The sequence below is a fragment of the Cordyceps militaris genome, assembly GCF_000225605.1.
Source record: "Cordyceps militaris CM01 unplaced genomic scaffold CCM_S00008, whole genome shotgun sequence".
In the NCBI taxonomy this organism is placed as follows: domain Eukaryota; kingdom Fungi; phylum Ascomycota; class Sordariomycetes; order Hypocreales; family Cordycipitaceae; genus Cordyceps; species Cordyceps militaris.
The window spans coordinates 313911-337655 of record NW_006271976.1 but is presented as its reverse complement, the minus strand read 5'-3'; the positions used below and the strand labels follow the sequence as shown (position 1 = coordinate 337655).

At 56.5% G+C, this 23745-nt stretch overlaps 9 protein-coding genes across 9 annotated transcripts; 4 read left to right on the top strand and 5 right to left on the bottom strand.

The window, feature by feature from the left end:
• Positions 1 to 1960: 1960 nt before the first annotated feature.
• CCM_09190 (uncharacterized protein) lies at positions 1961 to 2440 on the top strand (the record flags this gene model as incomplete). Its single annotated transcript, XM_006674324.1, has 1 exon — positions 1961 to 2440. One exon carries the CDS (start codon positions 1961 to 1963, stop codon positions 2438 to 2440), a length of 480 nt encoding a protein of 159 aa, XP_006674387.1.
• Positions 2441 to 2838: 398 nt separating this feature from the next.
• On the bottom strand, positions 2839 to 4189 carry CCM_09189 (polysaccharide export protein; the record flags this gene model as incomplete). The annotated part of the gene is made up of 3 exons (XM_006674323.1): positions 2839 to 3254; positions 3309 to 3537; positions 3593 to 4189. The coding sequence occupies 3 exons, from the start codon at positions 4187 to 4189 to the stop codon at positions 2839 to 2841; spliced, it is 1242 nt and encodes a 413-aa protein (XP_006674386.1).
• Positions 4190 to 4827: 638 nt separating this feature from the next.
• On the bottom strand, positions 4828 to 7246 carry CCM_09188 (protein O-mannosyl-transferase 1; the record flags this gene model as incomplete). The annotated part of the gene is made up of 3 exons (XM_006674322.1): positions 4828 to 5225; positions 5281 to 6916; positions 6986 to 7246. The coding sequence occupies 3 exons, from the start codon at positions 7244 to 7246 to the stop codon at positions 4828 to 4830; spliced, it is 2295 nt and encodes a 764-aa protein (XP_006674385.1).
• A 1364-nt stretch (positions 7247 to 8610) lies between these two features.
• CCM_09187 (TPR domain protein) lies at positions 8611 to 9795 on the bottom strand (the record flags this gene model as incomplete). The annotated part of the gene is made up of 1 exon (XM_006674321.1): positions 8611 to 9795. The coding sequence occupies one exon, from the start codon at positions 9793 to 9795 to the stop codon at positions 8611 to 8613; it is 1185 nt and encodes a 394-aa protein (XP_006674384.1).
• A 611-nt stretch (positions 9796 to 10406) lies between these two features.
• On the top strand, positions 10407 to 11482 carry CCM_09186 (mitochodrial matrix protein HMF1; the record flags this gene model as incomplete). Its single annotated transcript, XM_006674320.1, has 6 exons — positions 10407 to 10431; positions 10528 to 10737; positions 10868 to 10933; positions 11000 to 11013; positions 11110 to 11313; positions 11366 to 11482. 6 exons carry the CDS (start codon positions 10407 to 10409, stop codon positions 11480 to 11482), a joined length of 636 nt encoding a protein of 211 aa, XP_006674383.1.
• Positions 11483 to 11607: 125 nt separating this feature from the next.
• Positions 11608 to 12838, bottom strand: CCM_09185 (actin related protein 2/3 complex subunit; the record flags this gene model as incomplete). The annotated part of the gene is made up of 3 exons (XM_006674319.1): positions 11608 to 11648; positions 11700 to 12527; positions 12616 to 12838. The coding sequence occupies 3 exons, from the start codon at positions 12836 to 12838 to the stop codon at positions 11608 to 11610; spliced, it is 1092 nt and encodes a 363-aa protein (XP_006674382.1).
• Positions 12839 to 13628: 790 nt separating this feature from the next.
• Positions 13629 to 14192, bottom strand: CCM_09184 (uncharacterized protein; the record flags this gene model as incomplete). The annotated part of the gene is made up of 1 exon (XM_006674318.1): positions 13629 to 14192. The coding sequence occupies one exon, from the start codon at positions 14190 to 14192 to the stop codon at positions 13629 to 13631; it is 564 nt and encodes a 187-aa protein (XP_006674381.1).
• A 1949-nt stretch (positions 14193 to 16141) lies between these two features.
• Positions 16142 to 17374, top strand: CCM_09183 (glycoside hydrolase family GH5; the record flags this gene model as incomplete). Its single annotated transcript, XM_006674317.1, has 1 exon — positions 16142 to 17374. One exon carries the CDS (start codon positions 16142 to 16144, stop codon positions 17372 to 17374), a length of 1233 nt encoding a protein of 410 aa, XP_006674380.1.
• Positions 17375 to 19827: 2453 nt separating this feature from the next.
• Positions 19828 to 21861, top strand: CCM_09182 (yapsin, putative; the record flags this gene model as incomplete). The annotated part of the gene is made up of 1 exon (XM_006674316.1): positions 19828 to 21861. The coding sequence occupies one exon, from the start codon at positions 19828 to 19830 to the stop codon at positions 21859 to 21861; it is 2034 nt and encodes a 677-aa protein (XP_006674379.1).
• Between the last annotated feature and the right edge of the window lie 1884 nt (positions 21862 to 23745).

Sequence of the window (23745 nt, the reverse complement as noted above, 5' to 3'; positions counted from 1 at the left end):
CGTGCGCAGGCGCGACGGCGCCAGGTACGCCGTCGCGTCGCGCGCGCCGCTGCACGACGTCCACGACTTGTGCTGCGCCGCGCACCCGAGGGAGCAGCTGCGCAGCCCGCACCGCGGGCACTTGTACTTGGGCGGAGCGACGTGGCAGATGGCGCAGAGCGACGTCAGCATCGGGTCGGCCATGCTGGGGCGTTGTGTGGACGAGGCGGGCGGAGGAATTGGAAAGAAAAGAACAAGTGCGTTTGGGGGAATCATGCAAATAAGCATGCGTGATGGCTGTAAGAAAAAAAAAAGAATTGGAGACTGGCGGTAGCTTATCGCTATCGGCTATGTACGCCCCCCCAGGGTGGGTTGGCGGGTTGGCGGGGCGGTAGCGCGTGGCGATAGCCTCGAAACGTTGTTATTTCTTGGAGGTAAACGCCTCTGGGAAATTACCGAGAATTCTATCGGCGTCTTATAAAGCTCTTTTTAATACGGTATAGCTGTAATACAAGATACAAATCGTCTCGTGCGAAATTCAGGCCTCATATAGCCCGGCTCAGCCTTCTCGTTTTACAGTTGCCCCTACGTCATATAAATTATAATTTAGAGGTAGCGGAGGAAATGCAACGAGACGGCGAATATTATCAGATGAAATAATAGAGTAGCTGATGTAAATGCGTAGAGAATTGATTAGAGAGTATAAAGGCACTCTCTTTATAATTTTATAATTTTTATATAATCAATAAACCCTTTTTTTTTAATGCTATATTTCGCTAAAAGCACATCGCCGACGCCACACTGTGGCCAGCGCCGCCCGTACCCACCTTTACTGTCGTTTCATCAGTCTAACCCTTGCCCTTGAAATGACGACTCGGCTATAGGGACTGCGATATCTGTATACGAGTTTCATTCTATATGAAATGGAGAACCAAGTATATTGTTGGAGAATGTGTGGTGTCAGCTAATCCAACGAGCTGCGAAAGGATGAACGGGCCATCAATACACAGTCCCGCGACCAAGAGAACGATAGGGAATCTGCCAACGTGGTCTTGTCCATACCTGATCGACGAACATGGTGTGGTTGTACGGAGCTCCATAATGAATACCGAAAGAGAGAAACTGTAGCGGTTACGCAGCATCACACAAGCTGGCGACTGTCGCTGATAATATATGGCAACCAGTCCATCACAAAACGTCGTTTCACGAGCTTTAATGCAGTAACAGTCATGAATGACACTCTTTTATTACCCCGAAACTTACAAATAACCCAGTCGCCGGAGCCAAGAGATAGACTGTCGTCATAAGCACGCGAGAAGGATTAGCCGCCTGTCACCCCCAAACCCATTTGCGACCGCGTCATGACCTTGAGAGGTAAATGAAACCACAACTACATAGAGAGGATAAAAAGAAAGTCTCAAAAGTAGACTGAATAGCGGTGAAGAAAAAAAGACCTCTTCGCGCCGTACCCTGAGCTGCGACGAGAACTCCTTGCACACGCGCCCAGCCTAGCTGTGAAGGAGCCGACCAAGGAACGGGTTTCCCCTGCCAACTGCTAATCTCTTTATAGTATCGTGTAACCTCTGCTGCTTCTCACTACTGCGCGAGACATGTTCGCTGATCATCATGAGACGGTCTACCACTTTGCTCGTTGAGTTCCGTGGTACAACTCCAGACAAACGACCTTTGTTCTACCATGGCAAGGAGCGGGTGACCTCGAGCGCGTTGCCGTGTATTCGTTTCTGTCATTCCATCGGTGACCTTGGGTGATACGGGGATACTGCTGGGCTGACTATATATTGAAACGCACCTTCCACGCGCGCGGTGAGTCCAGACATTCTATCCAGCAGCGCCGACCACAACATCCCAAGTACTAGGAAACTACCAGACAGTTTCACAAACAGTCTCCAAAGCAGAAAGGAAAAAAAAATTTAAGCCCATAGAAATAAAAGACAGCCGCTAAAACACCATATCCTCCAACATGAAGGATAAGAAGGGAGTCGACTCGACCGGCCGCCCCGACGCCAACCGCCGCGTCCTCTTCGACCCCAGCATCACGCAACAGCAAAGAAGGCGGCAGCAGCAGCCGTTGACCGACCCCACAAATAGCTTTGGCCAGACGGCGGGCAGCGTCGCCGGTCCCGCCGTGCCAAACAGTTTGATAGGCCGAAGCTTCGACATCAACCAGCTCGAGGACGAGAGCAGGTGGCTCGAGGCCGCCATCCGGCAGGAGGACATCTTGCTGGCGCGCCAAGGCGACCCCGTCGGAATGGCGCTGCGACTTGAGAACACTCAAAGATGGATCAGGAGACTGGAGGCGCTCATGGAGACGCCCACTCGGAGCCGCACCCAGACGCAGGCCCAGACAATGCTGCCCACCCCGGCGGACACCCCGGCAGCCACCCCGGCCGCCGAGGGGGCAGGCGGCACCGGAGACAACGGCGCAGCGGAGAAGAAGTGAAGCGGCTAGGTGAATAGAGGAGGGTGTGCGGTGGCATGGCTTGCAGTGAGGGTAGACGGACTGCTTGGTGAGACTGAGTCTGGAGAGAGAGGACGTAAGGGGCAGCTGGAGTGAGTGGTCGGTGTTGCTTGGCAGGATGGTTTTGCTGGCTGAGCGTCAAGGGTTCGTTTCTTGTGAGCTTGGGTCTTTCTAGAAACCTTCTTTTAGTATATTTTTGCTTTAAGCGATTGTCTGAACACTCATTTCTATTGACCGGCCCATATGCAACAAATATAACGAGAAAAACAACCAAGGAGAACTGTGCTTTTAAACGTCCTTGCAACCATTGCAAAGCTGCCATGGCTTCAGAACCAACAGTGCAGGCTTTCCAACACCCGCCACCCCAACACTTGTCCCCCTCACACATGCGCCCATCCATTCTCCACCAGCACCTGCATCTCATTAATCAGGCAAAACACGCCGGGCTCGTGCCGGGCCATGTCGGCCTTTTGCCACTCGTCGACGCGCGAGCGCACGACCCAGCCCTGAAACGAGACGCGCGTCCAGCGCTTGATGCGGTTCGTCCAGAGGCCGAGAAAGATGTCCACGGCCGCCACCCACGACGACGACGGCGGGTGCGTGGCCTGGTACGCGGGCAGGTTGTAGCCGACGCGCACGCGCGGGTTCACGTAGACGCCGAGGGTCCGCGACAGCGGGTTGTCGGCGTGGATGAGGCAGCACTCGGAGCCTTCGAGATGGTGCCGGGCGAGGGAGTCGGGGATGCCCCGGAAGCGCAGCTTGGTGGGGGACACAAAGGGATCGGCGGGCATGACGACTTGCGGTGTCACCAGTTAGACGATGAAGTTTTGGGGGGGGTCTTTGCACATACCGATGCCGTTCCAGCAGCTCATCACCGGGACGGCGTCGCGGTTGTTGACGAGCGGCGACCGCGACCCGCGGGCCTTGAAGTACGGCCATGTCTGCATAATGTGCGCGCTGCCCTCGGCGTCGCGCAGCGCAAATGTATCATAGTACAGCGGCGGCTTGGCAAAGTCGAGCGAGCACGCGGCGCCGTACGCGCCATCGTTTGTGTCCATCAGCGTGACGATGTCGTCCGTCTTACCGTCGCGTCAGTCAACCAATCCAGCAGACAAGGCTCAAGAAGGTGCTTACCGTGAAGACGACATCATTCAAGAACAAAATCTTGTCAAACGTGATGCCCTTTTTATACAAATCAAACAAGTCCTGCAGCGTCTTGTTGCGCAGCTTGGCCAGGTACGGTATCCTCCGCAGCTCGCGCCTGCCCCTCGCCGTCTCGACCCAGCCGTCTTCCTGCCCGTCTTGCCCGCCGGGGCGCTGAATCTCATCGGCGTGCGTCACGTCTGATATGTCGACCCGGTGCGGCACCCCGCGCGCCTCGAGCTGGTGGTCCAGGTCGCGCAGCACCTCTTTGCTGTCATCCCAGCTGCCGCTCTCGTACACGCTGACAAACAGATTCTCCGGCCCAAACAGGTCCACCAGCTCCAGCACCGCATTGTTCCAGTGCGCCTTGAGCAGCTCGCCGTTGTTGAAGTGCATGCCGGCAATGTAGATGCGCTCCTGGGCGCGGCCCGTCTTGCGGGCCACGTACTCGCGCTCGCGGGCCAGGTTGTGGTGGATGCGGACAACGTCGAACGTGTTGAAGAGGACGAAGACGACGGAGAGCAGGCGGATGGCTTTGCGGCGGCCGAGGCGGCGTAAGAAGAGGGCCGCGGCCATGGAGAGCAGCATCGTGGTGGCGCGCGTGAGGAGGTCGTGTCGTCAGTGGTGGTGGTGGAGGGAGAGGCGCGTGTGTCGAGCGGCGCTGTGTCAATGTCGGGAGAGGCATTCGCGCCTCGGTGGTGCGGTGGCGCAGAGAAGCCGTGGGTGTTCGTTCACATGAGGCCGATGAGAAAGCCTCGAGGATTGTGTGTTATGGTCGATTCAGGGTTGATGCCAGGCTGTCACAAGCAACGACCTTGGAGGTTGAGGAGCTGCCCTGTTTGCCCTGACTAACCCTGGTCACGTCCGCCCCTGGAGCCACTGTGGAGGTGATATTCTTAGTGGCCATGGCCCAAAATTTAGCGCTGTCAGGTCGTGGTCGAATCAATACAAGAACCCATGCACGAGAGGGTGTAGATGTGTTTAGGTATTAGACGAAAATTGATTTAATATTAGATGCAACTTGAAACCTTCAAAACACCTGCCAATTCTTTTCTCATACATGTTTGCCAAAACAGCATAGCTTGCATTTTAATCTGACTCCCCAATCCCAGCAAATAACGTACTCTAGATTGCGAATATCTTGAATCGGCTCCCAAACCCCTTTTGTATGTCACCGGAGTCTGGTGCTCACGAAACATGGCCCAAAATTAGTTTGACCCGGCTTCCTATTTGGCAAAGTGCAGGTCGTAGTTGAGCCACTTTCTCGCTAGCACCTCGGAGACGGACAGGCCGGGGTAGCCATATGTCAGCGGCAGGAAAAAATACCAGCCGCCGGCAATAACGGCAGTGATAACTCCCGAGGCTATCCAGACGCCGATGAGGCTCTGACCCCCAAAGCGCTCCTTGGCGGTGAGGTGCTTCTGGCCCGGCCTGTCGGTGCCAGGGGCCGCGCCAGTGGTGAAGACAAACTCGACGAGGGCGCCGGCCACCAGACACGAGGCGAGATGCGCGGGCAGGTAGTGATGCAAGAAGAGCTGACGGCCCATCAGGAAGAAGGGAAAGTAGTGGGTGGCCCAACAAAGCCAGAAGAAACCAGTCGAGTTGTAGAGCTTGGAGCGGGTGCCTGGGATATGTTAGCTTGCTGCTGCAACGAGAGCATGCGTGAGCTGTCTACTTACGGCGATCCAGTGCGTCGATGCCGCGGCGGAGAGAAATCTGGTCGGCGAGGACAATGCCAGCATAGATGGCGAGGAGACCGCTGGCGAACCACCAGCCGAGGGGGTTGCCAACAAAGTAGATTTGTTGACGCGTATCGTTCTGGGTCCAGAAACTGACACCGCGTAGCAGGAGGGGCCACTGGTAGGGGTGGCTGGCGTAGGGGTGGCTGCTGGTCAATTTGCTATTGTGGTAGAACATGGCGCGCTGTAGCTCAAAGTACTTTTGTAGGAACGGCATGTGCTTGACCTTGCGAGCGACCTTCTCACGTCGAGCGTCCTGAGGGTCGAGCGAGGGGATGTCCTCGGCGATCCAGACGTTAGAGCTGGGGGGCACCTGCTTGTTGCCATTGATCTCCTGCTGCTTGTGAGCCCACTCAGGTAGGGGCTTGGTGTGCGTCCACATGGCGACCTTGCTGGGGAAGTGAATCAGCTTGAAATGGCCGGCGACCGTTTTGAACTCTTGGTTGGCCTTGCCGTGCTCGATGCGAATCTCAAAGAGCGTGTCGTTTGCGCGGGTGCCAAAAGCATCCTCGATGGACACGGTGGTGAATTCCTGGTTGGTCGGGTAGTAAGGTGAGGCGACGTCATGGGAGAGCAGGATAGTGTCGGTAGACACGTGCTTGAGGCGCACGACGGCATTGTTGAGAACGTTGACGCCCGTCTTCTTGTCGTCGCTGGAAGGGATAATCTGCCAGTAGTTGTTGGTGTCGTTGAAAGGGTATCCGGTGACCTGCTGGCCCTGGCTAGAGACGCGGCCGTCGTCGTAGCGAAGCGGGTAGTTTTCGGGGTGACTATGGAGGTAGGCCTTGGTCTCCTTGTGGCGGATGGTGATGCTGTCATAGTACTGAATATCGACGGCGTTGGCGAGCATGATATTATCGCTCAGGGTTTCCTGAAACTCTGGGGTCATGAAGTCGTCGCCGGGGCCGGAGCGGCTCAGGATGCTAAAGTGAACTTGAAACCAGAAGAGGTAAAAGATGAATGGCATGATGATGAGGCCGAGGGCGCGCGCGGAAAAATGCTTGGCGTAGACGGGCAGGGTGAGCGCGCCGCCAACACGCTTGATGTCGAGCAGTTCCCAGAGGTCGATGATGACGGCGGAGCCAATGGCGACAAAGGCAAAGGTACCGACGTACTTGGTGGACATGTCGCAGGAGAGTGCGAAGCCGGTAAAGATAAGCCACTTCCACCACTTGCGGCCAAAGGGCTCGTGACGCTGCTTGTAGAATTTGATGTAGCAGAGCATGCTGCAGGCCATGGCGAGGATGAGGGTGGCGTCGAGCAGGATGAGGCGCGTCTGGCCAATGTGGGCGTTGTCGAGGAGGACGAGGACGGTGGCGACGAGGCAGGCTGGCACGCTGTAGCCGGACTCCCACATGATGAGGTAGGTGACGGAGACGGTGAGGGCGCCGAGGATGGCAGGAAGGGCGCGGAAGGCGACGTAGGGCACCTTGTTGTCAATGTACGAGTCGCCAATGTTTTCAAACTTGAAGTGGCCGTTGTAGCCGACGAGCCAGCCCATGAAGGCGAAGAGGAGCTTGGCAAAGGGCGGGTGGACATCGAAGAAGTATGTGCGTTCGAGATAGTAGGAAGCAAACTAGAGAGAGCAGAGTCAGCTTTGGCACGTTGGTAGTGGTTTACTGTTCGCGCAGTCGTGGGAAGGTACCTTGCCAAAGTGAACCTCGTCAAAGACGACCTCGTTGGGGTGGCTAATGCCCCAGAAACGGGTAATGAAACCGAGGACCGTCATGACAGTCAGCGCAATGCTGTGGTCCCATTCAATACCGGTCTTCTTGTGGGCTTTGGCCGCCTTGACGAGTTTGTCGAGTTCTTGATTGTCGTGGGCAGCAGCCGCGTCGGTCGGCTTTTTGACTGAGGCAGCATTGCGCTGGCGCAGAGAGCCCTGGGGCGGTGCAGGAGCCGCCATGATGCTGGTGGTGCGTGTCAGTGGGAATTGAACGTTTTTGTCAATGCTTGGATGTCGGGGTTAAGCAGCAACAAGGGCGGGCAACGGGTGATGGATTGGTTGACCCCTTGGTGATAGCTACCCACCTCAGAGTAAAGGGTACACGACAGCTGGTACCTAGTTAGAAGCGCGGTACAGCAAGATGTGGGAAGCGGAGAGAGAATAGGACAAAAAATAGCAAAAGAATGTAGAGAAGAAAAGAGTTCAAGGAAGAAGAAGAAAAGCTACGTGCCAAGGCCGCACCGCAATGTAATGGGATTTGCGATGAACCTCCTTTTTTGTTCGCGGACTGGGCTCCTTGAAAGTTGAGACCGTGTCCAAGCAGGATGGGATGGGGCTGACGCGGGCAGGAAAGCGGCGAGCTGCTCCGAAAAGGTATGGTTTATTAGTGCTATGATGCGCTGTAGCTGCCGTAATTGGCTCGCGTTGTAGTGGCTGTGGGGCAGCTGGAAGTTTTGGGCGAGGCGACTCCCCCTGATGAGACAGACTTTAAGCCCGCCCTGTCAAGGGAACATCTCGGAGACGTGTCTCGATCGTGGGCCACGCGTGCAGAATATTGCCGAGATGCACAAGGGCTGACCTTGGGATTGTCCCTTGACTTGTCAAATAGCGCCCGTACAGATCAGACGGCTTGATATCCGAACATGGCAATGTGGCTAGCTGCATAAACTATAGGCTCTTGGATTCCTCTTTCTCATATTCCAACTCGAATTGAGCGTGAAGCATTGTTATTTTCTTCATATCAGTAGTCAGATTTGTGGTGTTAGTACTATCGGTCGGGCCCTCGGCTATTATAACCAGCCCCTAGTGCGTACCTATTGACACTTACCATGACCTCTCCATCGCAGCGTATCATCAGCTAGGCATGTACTCAACCGAGATCTATCCGATCGATCAGAATCACACGTAATTAATAATAATAATAATAATAAAAAAAAGCCTCTAACTCGCCTCCGAGGAGGTATTACACCATCGCTGGCACGTTGAGTCGAGAAGCTGGCGAACTGAGGCACTGGTACGGATAGAGTAATGTCTTTCAAGGTTTATCCTTTATTAACAAGTCAATAAGCCACGTTTGACACTTGAGCCCATGGCAATCACAAGGGCTAACGACAAGTAGCATGCAGATACAGGCTTTGTACCACAATTAGCCTACGGGGAAATCAGCGTAGCCTTGACATGATGTTTGTCTTGAAAGAGAGTATTCTTAGCTCTGTTCTTGATCCCTTATCTGATTGACGTCAAGGGGACAACCTACAGTATTAATCGCTCCTACCGCTCCAAGAGAGCGACATAATACCTCTCACAAGCGGCCACCGAGGCCCTTACGGCACCGTCTTCATTCGAGACTCGACGACTTGCATTTCAAGATCCCTCGCCTCCTGTCCTCGACCTTGCTTTTTATACGTAGCTGCAAGGTGCTCCATGCTAGCCAGCGAATGAGGATGGTCCATACCGAGCATTCGTATCCGCACCGCGAGTACCTCCAAACCAAGTCGCTCAGCCTTGGCCAGCTGCTCTTGATCGCGATAGATGACCGCCTGGTTAGTCATACTGACCAAGGCGTGATGATGCTCCGGACCCAGCACCTTCCTGCGCAGCTCCATCACCAGCAGGCCGAGCTCCTCTGCTTCGGCCAACTGACCCTGGCTATGGTATGTCGATGCCAGATGCGCCATGCTCGTTAATGTTGAGAAATGCTCCGGGCCCAGCAGGACCTTGCGAGCCTCTACCACGTGCGCCTGGAGCGACTTGGCCTCGTCCCACCTGCCCTGATTGTGGTAACTCACTGCCAGGTTGCTCATGCCGCTGAGGGTGTGTGGATGATCTTTTCCCATCACTCGTATGCGAACGTTCATCACCTGGACCAGCAGCTCTTCGGCATCTTTATACCGACCCTGGTTGTTGTACGTGTGTGCGAGGTTGCTGATGCTGAGGAGAGTGTCGGGATGTTCAATGCCGAGCACCTTCTTGCGCGTAGCTGTCGTCTGCTTGCCTAGCTCCTCGGCCTTCTTCCACCAACCTTGACAATTGTACAGATAAACCAGGTTGCTCATGCCAACTAGTGTATCTGGATGCTCGCTGCCGAGGACTCGACTGCGAAGTTCCATTGTTTGAAGCTCGAGCTCTTCCGCTTCTTTCCATTGGGATAAATCGCTGTATGTCATAGCCAGGTGACTCATGGTAGACAATGTCTCTGGATCCTCTTCGCCAAAAACTCGTTTCTGAGCTTCGACTGTTTTTACCCCGAGTGCCTTGGACTGCTGGAAACGGCTCAGCGCATGGTATGTCAAAGCCAGCTTCGCCATGCTTTTGAGCGTGTCAGGATGCTCCGGTCCAAGTACCTTTACCCGAAACTGCATCACGTCCCGATACAAGGCTTCTGCCTCGTGGAACCGGCCGTCACTGTAGTAACTCGTTGCCCTCTTCCATTCCAGGTCGATCCTGGTAGCGTCCTCTTTTGCAATGGGGTCCGAAGCAAAGCCATGATGTGCGTGAGGAAGATACATTCTCCACGTGGCCCTGTTCAGAGTTTGTCCAAGATACCGTTTTGATTTATAGATGCAGGTATTGTTGAATTAATGTTGTCCTGAAATGTTGCCTCGTGATCGCCCCGCCAGGTCTGGGGCAGGGTTGCGTAACTTGGCACGTTACGAAGCGTAAACTCGATCAAGCTGAGGCTTCCGTCATCGCTCATCCGCAAGAGTCACATTTTCTGGGATCGAACGGCGTTTATGTTGTTTCGAGGGCAATCAAACAGGATAAGGCGGGGCCAGTTTTGGACGGCGATGTTTCACGAGCGGGGGTTCGCATGTCAGCCTCCAGGCTCTTACCTACGCTGACCATTCTAACGTCAACCCAAGACTACTTGCGGTGTAAAAGGTAAGTATCTAATGTTATAGGGTAGGCACTTGTTCAGTAGGTGTAGGGCCTGTATCGGCGGGGCGGCGAGGCAGTAGCGTACACGATGAAAGCAGAGTTGAGATAAGAACAGCCTGAACGGTGTAGAGTCAAGAAACGGATTCGCACCCAGACCAAGAGTGCAAAATGCAGACTGCTCGCGAAACAACGCATACCCAAAACTCTACACAACCGGCATTACACCACAAAACCAGTTCGCATGAACCGACTCGCGAATCTTTCATGTAATAGTGTGGTACGAGAAACCCATCTTCAGTGGGCCGCTGAGCAGTTTTGGGCCAGTAGAAACCGTCCCCTCCCCTATTTGCGGGGCATCTGAGCGCTGGGCGCGCTGTTGTCCGCCGCCGGAGCTCGGAGTGTCGCTGCCGTGTTGCTGCTGCCACCAAAAGATCCCAAAGTCACCTCTCTGGACCACTACAAAGAAACAAAGACTCCATACGTCCCACGTCAGTACTTGTACCTTTTTCTCTCCTCCATTATCCTCGTCACCCCCAAAAACCCCAACTCTGATCTTTGTCAAAACTACGCAGGTACGTCCAATGCCCGCCCGCGTTGCCTTGCGACCGCTGCTCGTCTCGAGCTTCTCGCGCCCATTCTTGGCCGCCGCATCTGCTGCTTCGCCGTTTGCCGCCGCCACCACCAGACTCAATCGCTCACCAGATACTCCAAGATTCACCTCCACCATGTCTGACCAAACCATTATTTTCACCAAGGACGCTCCTGCTCGTAAGTCGCTCCCCCGCCAGTCCGCATCGGTCAGCTTCGCTAACGTGCCCCTCCCCCGCTTCCTAGCTGTCGGCCCCTACGTGAGTTGCCAATACGAACGACCCGATCCTTCGAGCAATCGTCCATCACCGCTCACGTCTCTGCAAACGGCCAGCTAATCTGCTCTCCCGATACAGTCCCAGGCCATCAAGACCCCCTTCGCCATCTACTGCTCCGGCGCCATTCCCCTCAAGGCCGATGGCACCTTTGTCGGCAATAACATCACCACCCAGACTACCCAGTGCTGCGAGAACCTCAAGGCTGTCCTGGCCGAGGCTGGCTCCTCCATCCCCAAGGTCGTCAAGACTACGATCTTCATCTCCGACATGGCCCACTTCGCCGTACGCCTTCTCTACAACCGCGCCGTGTTACGTTATACTGACTACTCTGCAGGAGATGAACACCGAGTACGAGAAGTACTTCTCCCACAAGCCTGCTCGCAGCTGCGTCGCTGTCAAGACCCTCCCCAAGAACGTCGACGTTGAGATTGAGGCCATTGCTCTTCCTTAAATGTAGACATGGCGCAATAAATAAAATATTGACCTTTCCAGTCACGCTGCGTAAATTACCGTACTGAGCATATTGTTCCATAGAGAATGTGGCAAATATTTCTATCTAGCCAGCTAGTGGCTTGTCTAAGCGTTCCAAATAACGACACGGCCGTCAACACCACTGGCTGTGACAGGTCAGTAAACGAGCGGCAAGGTTTAGGGTGTCCTCAACTTACAGGTGAACTTGGTGACTCGGCCACCCGACGACTCATAGGAGCGGATCATAGTAATGGTGTTTTGGTGAGTAGTCTTAAGCTGCGTGTCATCCTTAGTCTTGCCCTTGAGATCCATCTGCCGAAACATGTTGAGCGCCGACTCCTCGCGCTGCGCGCCGCCGGTACCGGCTCCCTTAGCCTCGACGGTACCGGCCAACTCCCAGCCAGCCTCGCCGCCGTGGAAGCGGAACGGCTCGCAGTCGTAGCCGGCAGCAATGATTTCGTCCTCTGCACTCCACAGAAGGCTCTTGAAGGGCAGCAGCTGCGTCGCAATCGTCAGCACGGCGCGCGGCGGCTGGTCCGGGCCCGTGGGGTACACAACGGTGATGCTGCTATCGTGGGCTGCAAACGCGAGCGCGTCGCCGCTCGGCGAAAAGGCGACGGCGTGCACCCACCCAGCTGAATTGTTGAGGAACTCGCCGCAGACCGTGTTGAAGGGCAGGCGCTCGCCCCAGACGCTCGGCTCGGGCTTGGCGTCCATGCCCTTGATGAAGCCGGAGAAGACGCGCGCGTGGGCGTCGGTCGAGCCGGCGGCGAGCAGCACCGAGTTGGGGTGCCACGCGACGCTGGTAATGGTGCTGCGGATCGGCTTCTTCAGGTGCTTCGACACCCACCAGTCGTTTTCCTCTTCAAAGTAGCACACGGCGATGACGCGGTCGCCAGAACCGACGGCGAACTTGGTCTCGGACGGCGACCACCGCACAAACGTCGCCGCCCGGCTGATGCGCAGCAGTACGAGCGTGGGCTTGTATCCGGTCGGCGAGGGCTCCCAGACGAGGGCATTGCGATCTGAATGAAGGAGAAAAATGGAGTTAGTCACTCGCGACTTGTTGTCACAAGGGGGGGGGCAACGGGGGGGCAAAGATGGTCGCCTTACCTTGCGAGCAAGTCACGATGCGGCCGCTGCTGGGTGCAATATCGACGCTGGTCACCGTCTTGTCGTGCCCCTTGAGCTCATCCTTGAGCTTGAAGGCGTTTCCGACCTTGCCGTAGAGCTCGATGGTCGTGTCCCGTGCCACGGCGAGGACGCTGTGATCGGTCGAGAAGGAATGGTCGGCGATTGGGTTGTGGAACAAGTGGTGAACTTCGGGAGCAGCCATCTTGGAGGATTGGATTGAAGGAGGGCGATAGGAGTAGCTCTCTACTACCGCTGGATGCTTTTTCGAGGGAATGTTGTATGACGAAGTCCTTTGGCGTAGATGGCGGGGTTGGTTCTGGTATTACGTACCTACGTCGGGAACTGACCTGTGAAGTCCCCACTTTGCTGCCTGTCTGCACGGATGGAATATTCAACTCTAGATTGCATTTATTATAATTTAATGCTACCATTCGCGCCTTGAATCCTAAGAGGAATTTTTTCTTCTTTAGCACCTTGCTTTAATGTTGGTGCATTACTGCCGCAATTCGTGACATGATAGCTTTATAGCGCCGGAAGGGGCAGCTCGTTTACATATTTCAAGAGCCAACTAAAGTAGTTGCTCCGTATAAGATGCATTCAGCTATCTACTTTATATATCTTATTTTCGTCGTTGTCAGCTACGACGTTCAGATACATGAGCCGGGAGGGTCGGTTGTAGAATGAGGTAGCAGTTATTGGAGAGACGTTGTGAGGAAGTACGAAGTCCATCTGGAACGGGGGGTTGGCAGTGCCTTGTGAGGTGATGTGAAGGAGGACGCAGGCATTGCAGGCATGAGGGCCACCGGAGTGTGGTACGGAAGCGTGTACGAATTGTAGAAGCATTCCCTAGGTAGTTATCGTGGACAGGAATGAAGATACCTGGATGCGGTATGTGGGTGCCTGCGTTTCTGCAAGGTCCGTGGTACACCCGGAATATGCCACCGAATGCATACATTATGCATAGTATAGATGAATGACTCGAAATCAGGTTGCTACCGACCCTTTTTACCTCTTGTGCCCTTCTTCTTTCTTCCAATGTCCTCTTCATCAGTCCAGTCATCCATGTTCCTGGCCGCCTTGGCCGGCTTTGTTGGTGCCGGCGGCGCCTCACCCTCTGCCTTCTCCCTGGTCCCATCGCGCTGCTGCTCCTCATCCCCCGCATCACTCTGCACGCCCTCGGCCTCGTCCCCCTCGGCCAGCCTGTCAGCGGCCTCGCGCTCGAGCATGAGGCGGGCCGTCTTGCTGCACCTGTCGGCCGAGTACTTGTCGCGCATGCGCTTCGTCTGCGGCACGGGCCGGACGCGCACGGCGACGGTGTCGAGCCGGCCGGCGGCGCGCAGCGCCTTGAAGACGTACAGCCGGCGGTTGTTGAGGCTGAAGAGGTGGCCGGTGGACGGGTCGCGCAGGACGCTGATGGGCGGCAGGTCCTGCGGGTCGAGATCGCGGCGCAGCACGGCCTCGAGCGTGTCGTGCACGCGCCGGCCGCAGGAGAACTGGGGCCGCAGGCGGGAAAAGGTGAAGAAGACGTCGTCGGGGTCGACGTGGGTGAGGGACATGGTGGCCGCCGTGGTGACCTTTTGTGTGGCGGCTCCTGACTTTTGGTATGGCTTGGGGAAAAGCGCTGTAGTGATTGGGTTATGAGTCCATGGATGCTGTGCAGGAGATTGGACGGTCAAGGTACTTTGGAAATGGAGGGACGAGGCATACTGGATGTTTGGTTACTGCTGATGACGCTGGGCGATTTTCTCACGGTGCCAAGGTGCCTCCATCAGCAACACTTTTTTTCTGAAAAATGGATCCCCTGGTACGCGGTCTTATGGCGCGCGTGCTTGCGGTAGTATTGGCGCTGCGCGATAGAAAGTAGTATAAATAGCATGTATGGATCCTCTGACCAGTCCTTTGGCGTAATCTGTTTTAGTTTTATAAAAAAGTCGTTATCGTGCTGTCTTGGACGTAGTTTACGCCTATTGCCTTCACGTCGTGCAGTAGTCGATTGAGGACTCTCCTTTCCTGTATAACATCAGGGCCTGTGGCGGCCGAGCTGTCCTCAACAGGGGGGACCACATGGTCTTGCAGCTGGCTCGTGTGAATGTCGCCGAAATGGCAGCCAAAGCGGCGCAGGTCTTCAGGTGACCAAAGGACTGGGCGTAAAATAGTTTCGCGGCGCGACCAGAAACGCACGTTGAGCGAATTTGAAGGCACATCCATGGCGATGGCGACGGCAGGAGGGCGAATGGTGTAGGTACCCTGTAGGCCGTAGGGAAGTGCCTTTGGTGCGGTTAGAAGTAACTAGCGCCAGGGCTCAGCAGCATGACTCATGACTACAATGTGTACAATACTGTTGGTTGGCATTTGGCAGGTGATTACTCAGCAAACATTTGAAGCTTTGTAGCCTCCAGAGTGCCCTGGGATGTATTTGATAACCATCATGACGAGCAAACTCCTTCTTGACTCTCTGCTGTGTTTTAAATAGTTACCTACCACTACTATGGAACCTGTGGGGTTGTTGGACGTGCGCTGTCTTCTAGCTGTTATAATAGCTTTTTAGGGGACTTGCACGGGATCGCGCGATTGGCTCATTCATCCTGTCACTTTGCACGAGGCTCCCGCAACCCCCCCTTCTGTTACCAACTCTGTTAGTACTAGCTCACCACCGTGAGGGGGCTGTGACGTCTTGGCCGCTGTCAGACACTGAAGGCTGAAGCAAGCAACGGGTAAAAATAGCTTCAAATACGGGGGTCCCACAGCAACACGACGGCATCTGCTGTTCAGGCTGGGCGCCCGGCTCATGAGGAAGAAGAAAAACAGGCTGCCGAGCTGACTTGACATCTATTTTCCTTCTCTCTTTGCTGTTTTTAGACGTATTCAAAAAGGCTGGCCACTGTTCTCACGACAGCTAACCAAAACTAGGTTCCTGCCGCGGCCGGGCCAGCCTAGTTATGTAGTTAGCCCCAGCCTCGTTCCTCGTTCCTCATAGTTACGCGGCGCCCTGCAAGTCATTCCCCTTTCAACTCCATTTCCCATTTCCCATCCTCCGCAAACACGAAACAAAAAAAGAACCATGCCACGCCGCAGCCGACTCTCATAAGAACCCACTGCCAGCCCTTTCTCTTCCGGCCGGCCGACTCAGCCTCTCTCTCTTCTCTCTGCCGTATTTTTCCCTTATTTTTCCTTTTTGCGTCTCAGTCTTTGAGCCTCTTCCGGTCTACGCCAGAGACAATATAATATTCCGTCATCCCACAATCTCTTTACGTCTTTCCGTCTTTCCTATATTTTCTCTTATTTCGACCCTCGTCCTAGATCTTGCATACAACTGCGCAGCGTAGACGCTCCTCTTGGCCGAGTTAATCGCTTGTATAACGACGGCTGGCTCCAAACGGGCGCTTCCCCTGCTCCGTCTTTGTCGATAGTGCAGGAAATCTTGCCGTTTCGAAATTTCCGCATCAACATTCTTTTACAATATCGACATCGTTTTACTTTACAGTAGAAAGACACGCCCGCCACCATGCGTCCCTCGACCACGGCCACCTCGCTGCTGGCCCTCGCCGCCGGTGCTTCCGCCAAGCTGCAGTACCTCGGCGTCGCCATGTCCGGCATCGACTTTGGCTGCGACATTGACGGCACCTGCCCGCTCAAGACCGTCGCCCTGCCCCTCAAAAACTATGGCGGCGCCGACGGCCAGGCGCAAATGGAGCATTTCGTCAAGGACGACAAGCTCAACATCTTCCGGCTGCCCGTGTCGTGGCAGCTGCTCACCAACGCCAAGGGCGGCAGCACCCTCGACGCGCAAGGCTGGGAGAGCTACGACACGCTCATGCAGGCGTGCTTCGCCACGGGCGCCTACTGCATGATTGACCTGCACAACTTTGCACGCTTCGACAAGGGCATCATTGGCCAGGGCGGACCCTCGGACGCCACGTTTGCGCAGCTCTGGGCCAACATTGCGGCCAAGTACGCCGACAATGACCGCGTCGTCTTTGGGCTGATGAATGAGCCGCACGACCTCGATACGGCCAAATGGGCCAATACGTGCCAGGCCGCCGTCACGGCCATTCGCAAAGCCGGCGCCAAGACGCAAATCATCCTGCTGCCCGGCAACAACTTTTCCAGCGCGGCCGACTTTGTCGCCAACCAGAGCGCCGAGCTGCTGAGCAACGTGACCAACCCCGACGGCTCAACCGACGGCCTGCTGCTCGACCTGCACCAGTACCTCGACATCAACAACTCGGGCCAGCACGCCGAGTGCACGACGGATAATGTCGTCGGATTCGGCACGATTGCCAAGTGGCTGCGGGCGAACAACCGCACCGCCATGGTGTCGGAGACGGGCGCGTCCATGGAGGACTCGTGCATGAAGAAGTTTTGCGCGCAGAATACCTTTATCGCGCAAAACACTGACGTCTTTGTCGGCTTCGTAGGCTGGAGCGCCGGCAGCTTCGACTCTACCTATGTCATGTCGCTGACGCCCACGGGCTCGGCCGGCGACTATACGGACAATAAGCTCATGCAGCAGTGCATCCTCGACGTCTTCCAGGGCAAGCTCAACGCGCCGGTTAGCTCGGCGCGTCCGTCATCGTCATCGACCACCTCGGCGCAGAGCCCGCAAAAGACGACCAGCGCCGTCTTTCTCGAAAACTCGAGCACGCCGTCGCACACACCGAACGCGGCGGCGTCGAGTTTCCCGGGCCGTACCAGCCTGGCCCTTGTCGCGGCCGCCGCACTCTTTGCCGGCTTGTAAAGGGCGTGCTGTGACAAGTTCATCATTTTTCTTTGTTTTGATTGTTGACACTGCAATATACTGTATATTTGCATACATGGGAAGTATTCATAGAAAGCGTGGTATTTCTTGTTTGGGATGCATTTGTTGCATTTGACCTGGCGTTTGGGACACTTGTTTACAGGATAGATGGAATGGAGCGAGGCAGCCCAGGGAGACTAGAAGCGGACACGGAGGGATTAGAATACATGCAATTCACTATTTTTGCAAGCTGATATATTCCATTGGATTGGTAGCAAAACCCTAGATCGATGCGCGCCAGTGTTGAGATGGATAAAAAACAAGGTTCATCTAGCCTCGGTTCTTGTGACGCTATGGACGGGTGCGCCCGAGACATGCTTGGCGAGTGAGACGTTGGCCGCATTCCTCTGTTTACTAATAATATTCCAACATGCCATACAAGTTTCGGGCCTCATTCAACTGGCAAGTGAAGTTGTCTGCTCTGGCGGTTCCGGGTAAGTAAATACATTGACTCGTTCTAGAGCTCAGCTGGGGCTATTGAGCGCTCCCCCTTTCTAGTCCCCCCCCTCTCCGTAACGAGGCTGGCGCTGTGGCTTTTTTGTTTGCCTGTGTGTGCTGTCTTTGGGAGGCATGATTCGATGCAGGCAAACAAAGCAACAACAGCTCAGCGTCAACCACCTATGCGTACTGGTATATGTACTGCCACCGGATAGTACTCTGCGGCAACACCCCTTTCGCACATTGTACAAATTAACTAACTAGTTATTCCGATGAAAAAGGGGTCTGCCCTGCCTGTGGAGCCACGGCCAACTAGGGTCAGCGTGGCGGTTTGAGGCTGTCTCGCGATGACTCGCACAGCTGCCTCTCTGGTCGTTTCTGCAAGGATGAAAATTACTGGGGACCAACAACTGAACCGACGCGGGATTTTATACTCGAGGTCTCCACTGTGGGATACATGGCCCTTGTTGTTTCGGAATTTTCTTTTTTTTTTCTTCTTCTTTGTGTGCGTGAATGTTGCGAGGTAGAGGAAAAAGTTCGAGTTGATTGGGCACAACAACGACTTCCCCGACCGAAGCGCATGCTGATGACTCGAGTTATAACTGGACCATACTTTGTCGAGTATTCCAGCCTGGCTAACCATACTTTCTCGACCATTCCAGCCCGGCTAACCATCTAAGACGATCGAATTGTACCTGCATGAGTGGAGAATTTCCACACGCACATGCCGTCGCCACGGCGCCTACCTTACCTTACCATTGTAGCCAATTTGTTTTTTTAAACGGAGCGATCTTTAATTGCGGCGATCCTTCATATTGCATTCTCTCCTCGCCCGGAACCACTATGATTTTCCCTCCCCATAACACAATGTGGGTAGTCTTGCCTCGTTAGGTAATGGATGGCGCCGTTCCCCCAGTTCTTCAACCCAAAGGTCCGGAAAAGGAAGGTCATAAACTTTGGCGGAAAAAAAAAAGAAACAATCCATTCAACTTGATACAGAGTTAAACGAATGGTGGATGATTTGGTATCAAGGGTGAAGAAGGCCCATCGGCTCACTTGCTGGGGCAGGAGAGCAGAGTGTCGACAAACATTCGTGTAAGTCGAGCGTCGAGAGGACGACGATGTGGGATTCGCACCTCATATCACTCAACACGTACAAAAGAATGTTTCTTGAATTTAGGTGTATTTTGTAGCCCCTGCTTTGATAGTATGAGTCTCGTTGTTACACCGATACACATCCAATCCATTGCACCATCTCATCCCCGGCCCAGCATCCCAAGTCGACGACTCTCGGCGCGTAGCATCACCATCGTAGATCTCACACAATCCAACGACCATGAAACGTGGGCGCCTACCTGACGCTAATGCAAGCCCTGTTCACACTCGTCCTCTACCCAGAACCCGTTTGCCGGACGCATCTCGCCGACACCAACCAGCAGCAAAGCCCCAACTACCGGCTTTCCCGGCCCGCCTCGTTTCGTCTCAACGACGGGTCAGCTCAGCACAATCTCCCGGTTCGTCCGCAGATCCCTGGCAAGGATCATAAAACCAAGCCCTCTGCCGAATATGCATACTAGCCTGCTGTGGTTTTGTCGATCCCCGCCGGCTTTGCCTGTAAGCTCGGGGGTCTGGTTCGAGTTGCCTGAGAGAAACAGCTGCTTTGCTGAAGCCCCGAGTGAGCGAGCTCTCCCAACAATATGACCGATGTTTGGTGTAAAGACATCTCAGTATAAAGTCGTGATGGTCCGCCAAGCTTTCCCCGTCGATTCCATCATCTTCTCCCCAGTGTGCTCCTCGTCTCTCTTTCAACTAGGACATTCCAACTGAACCACCATCTTTCCGGTCCTCGTTCCTTTTCATTCTTTTTTTCGTTCCTCTTCTTCTTTCTTCTTTTCGGTTCTCTTCATTCTTTTCCCATATCTACATCGCTCTCTGTGTCTCATCACATCGCTACAATGCGCTCCTTTATCCTCGCCACCACCGTCGGCGCGGCTGCCGTCCAAGCCGTCGCCATCGCCAACACCCTCGCCACCGCGGACGACAACCGGGCCGTCGAACTCCCCGGCCTGCTGCGCTTCCCCGTGTCCACCACCGAGCGCAGCAGCGCCCAGCCGGCGCGCCGCCAGGCCTCGACCGACCTGATCAACCAGGAGTCGGGCTCGCAGTACCTCATCAGCCTCAGCATGGGCACGCCGGCGCAGGCCGTGCAGGTCGCGTTCGACACGGGCTCCAGCGAGCTGTGGGTGAACCCCGACTGCAGCACGTCGGGCGAGGCCGACCTCTGCCGCGGCCTCGGCCGCTTCGTGCCGGGCGCGTCCACCGTCAGCCTCGGCAAGAAGGGCGGCGTCACGTACGGCAAGGGCCAGGTCAAGTTCGACTACGTGCAGGACACGGTCGGCCTCGGCAGCGCCACCATCAGCAACCAGACGTTTGGCGCCGCGTACGCGAGCAGCGACCTCGGCGAGGGCATCCTCGGCGCCGGCCCGGACCTCGCAGGCTTCGACGCCGCGCCGTACCCGCTCGTCGTCGACTCGCTCGCCCGCCAGGGCGTCATCAACGCGCGCGCCTTCTCCGTCGACCTGCGCTCCGTGGACAGCGCCCGCGGCGCTGTCATCTTCGGCGGCGCCGACACCAAGAAGTTTGCCGGCACGCTCACCAAGTGCCCGATTGTGGTGCCCGGCCCGGACGGCGACGTCCGCTACTGGATCACCATGGACGGGCTGACGGTCAACGCGCCCGACGGGACGGCGCAGCAGGGCCTGGCCGCCGGCGCCAGCCTGGCCATCTTCCCCGACACGGGCGCGACGCTCGGCCACCTGCCGGCGGCGATTGTCGACGCCGTGGCCACGGGCTTTCCCGGCGCCAGCTTCGACGCGCGCCGCAACCAGCACACGGTGCCGTGCGCGCTGCGCAAGGAGAACAAGACGGTGGACTTTAAGTTTGGCGCCGCCGTCGTCAAGGTGTCCTTTGGCGACTTCATCTGGCAGGCCGGCACGAACCTCTGCGTGCTCGGCGTCGTGCCCAGCGCGGCTAGCAGCAAGACGTGGTCGCTGGGCGACTCGTTCCTGCGCGCGGCGTACGCCGTCTTTGACCAGGACAACAAGAACGTGTGGCTTGCGCAGAGCGCTGATTGCGGCACGAACCTGGTTGCTTTTGGAAAGGGTGCTGATGCGGTCAAGCCTCTTCAGGGCGAATGCGGCCAGTCTGCCGGGACCAGCTCCTCCACGACTACCTCTCCCGCCGCCACGTCCAGCAGCGCCCAGACTTCCTCTGCTCCCACCACCGTATCTTCTTCGTTGACCGCCTCTAGCAGCAGCCAGACTTCGTCGGTTACTACCTCTAGCAAGAGCCAGACATCAGCTACCTCTAGCAGAAGCCAGACTTCAGCTACCCCTAGCAGGAACCCGACTTCTTCGATCACCACGAGCACTGTCCGCAGCGTGACCTCGTCCAGCAGCAGCCAGGCCGCTAATCTCCCCGCCTCTTCCGTTTCCATCGTCACCGGTATCCCGACCTCCTCGGTCCCTACCAGCACCCGTGTCCCCCCCTCTTCTGTTCCCGGTGGCACTGGTATCCCAAGCTCCTCGATCCGCACCCGCATCGGTACTTCTACCTCGTCCATCTCCACTGGCACTGGTCAACCTACCTCGTCCAAGCCCACCAGCACCGGAGTCTCCAACTCCTCCGTCTGCAACGGCAGCGCCATTACTACCTCCAGCGCCGTCCACCCCACCGGCACCGGCAGCACCAGCAGCACGCACTTGCGCAACGCGACTTCCGCCGTTACCGCCGCGCCGACCTACACGTTCACCTATCTCACTGCCAGCACCTACACCATCACCTCGTGCCCGCCCGTCGTCACCAACTGCCCCGTTGGCCGCGTCACCTTCGAGCTCGTCACGACCTACACCACCTGGTGCCCCGACGAGTTGGCCACCCCCACTGGTTCCGCGGGTTCTGATGAAGGGTGGTGGATGGAAGATAGGTAGAGCAGAGTGGCTATAAAGCCTCTAGCTTTTAGAAAGAAGCCCTAAAATGGTACCTTGGTTACTATATACTTTATACTATAGAAGAGGTACTATAGCAAGATAATATTTCCTTCTTTCTAAAATAGATTTTCAAAAATACCAAGTTCTTTCTTTGAACTTGACTATTTTAAATATTTCAACTATTTCAACTATAATTAATCAACCTATATATAGATATATTATTGAATATTACTAGTTGATAGATAATAGATAATAGATAATGATTTAGTAGAATATTAAGTTGGCTGTTTTTTCAAGCTAGATGACGCTATAACGTGGATAAAAATGGTCCCAGTGCGACCCACCACATCGCGGGACCTCCCACAGCAAGCAAGCTCAGCACCTTTCACAACGCGACAACCACACCCTCGCCTCCTCGCCACGCGCCTCTCTCTCCTCGACCGATCACTGCAGCCTACATCCGTCACTCGGTAGCGCCTGAGCATCTTCCCCGACGACTGGCAGCCATGGGTACGGGCGACGGCCCTCCGCTGTCTATGCGGCCCTTCCCCGTCGCTGACAAGAGCCCGCGGAACCTCGCCGACTTCATCGCGCGCGTCAACGCCGCGCCTGGAGGCTTCCGCATAGTCACAGAGACGAGCCTGGCCGAGGAAATCGACGCGCGCCACGCAGTACATGACGAGGACGCCACCGCCGCCGCCCCAGACCTGGACACGTCCGACGACGCCGACGACAACGAGGATGACGACGAGGATGCCGCCAAGGACCCCCGGGTCGCGCGCGACGAAGTGCTCAAGAACATCGAGTGAGTTGCCACCCAGCTGGAAAACACACGTATGCGGTGCTGTTCCACCCCCCGGGCTAACATGGGACAAAAAGCATCGCGAGCAACACGGCCATGCTCACGCTCGACTCCCTCTCGCTCCTCCTCTCCAAGCAGAACCCGACGCAGGCCGGCCTCACGCTGAGCCCGCAGCTGCGCGAAATGGTCGGCATCGGCACGCTCGGCGCCGACCGCCTCGACGACTCCAACACGACGCCGGCCAAGACGCAGGACCGCGCCGCCGTCGCCGTCGGCTGGACGCTCATGGCCATTGACCGCGCCCGCGACGCCGCCGACGACGCCACCGCCTTCTTGCGCGCCGAAATGGCCGCCGAGGGCCGCTACTGGCAAGGCGTCATGCGTGTGCGCCAGGCCGGCTGGTCCGTCTGCCGCGTCCCGCACGAGCGCGAGGGCGCCCTCGGCGTGCGCTTCGGCTTCTCCGAGGCCGCCCCCGAGTTTCAGCGCAACGGCCTCGCGCCCCTGCGCCGCGCCGCCGACGACGACGACGACGACGCCGCCGGCGTCGCCCGCCTCGACATTGGCCGCCTCGGCGGCACCCAGGAGCGCCTGGTCGTCACGTACGAGCGCGGCGGCGAGGTCGTTGGCCGCGCCGCCCCCCCGCGGGCCCTTGACGACGACACTGACAACGACGACGACCTCGAAGCGCGCGTGCTTGGCGCCCGCGACACCATCTTCGCGCAGGAGCTCTGGCACGAGCTCACCCGGGAGGCGCGCTCGCTCGCCGCGTACGACGTGCGCACCGACGGCGAGAAGCGCCTCGTGTGCGCCGTCGCCGCCGACGCGCGCATCATCGTCGAGCTGCTCCCCCTCGCCGCCTGCCACCCCCCTGACCCGCCCCGTCCTCTACCCGAAGACACCACCGCGCAGGCCATCTCCCTCGCGCTGCACATCCTGCTCACCTACGCGCACCGCTGCAACGAGCTGATGCGGTGCCGCCCGCTGCCGCCGCATATCCCCCGCACGCGCGGCCAGCAAATCTACACTCTGCTCCGGCCCGTCGTCGCGCGGCTGCTGTACGCGCGCAACGCGGCCGCGTGCAC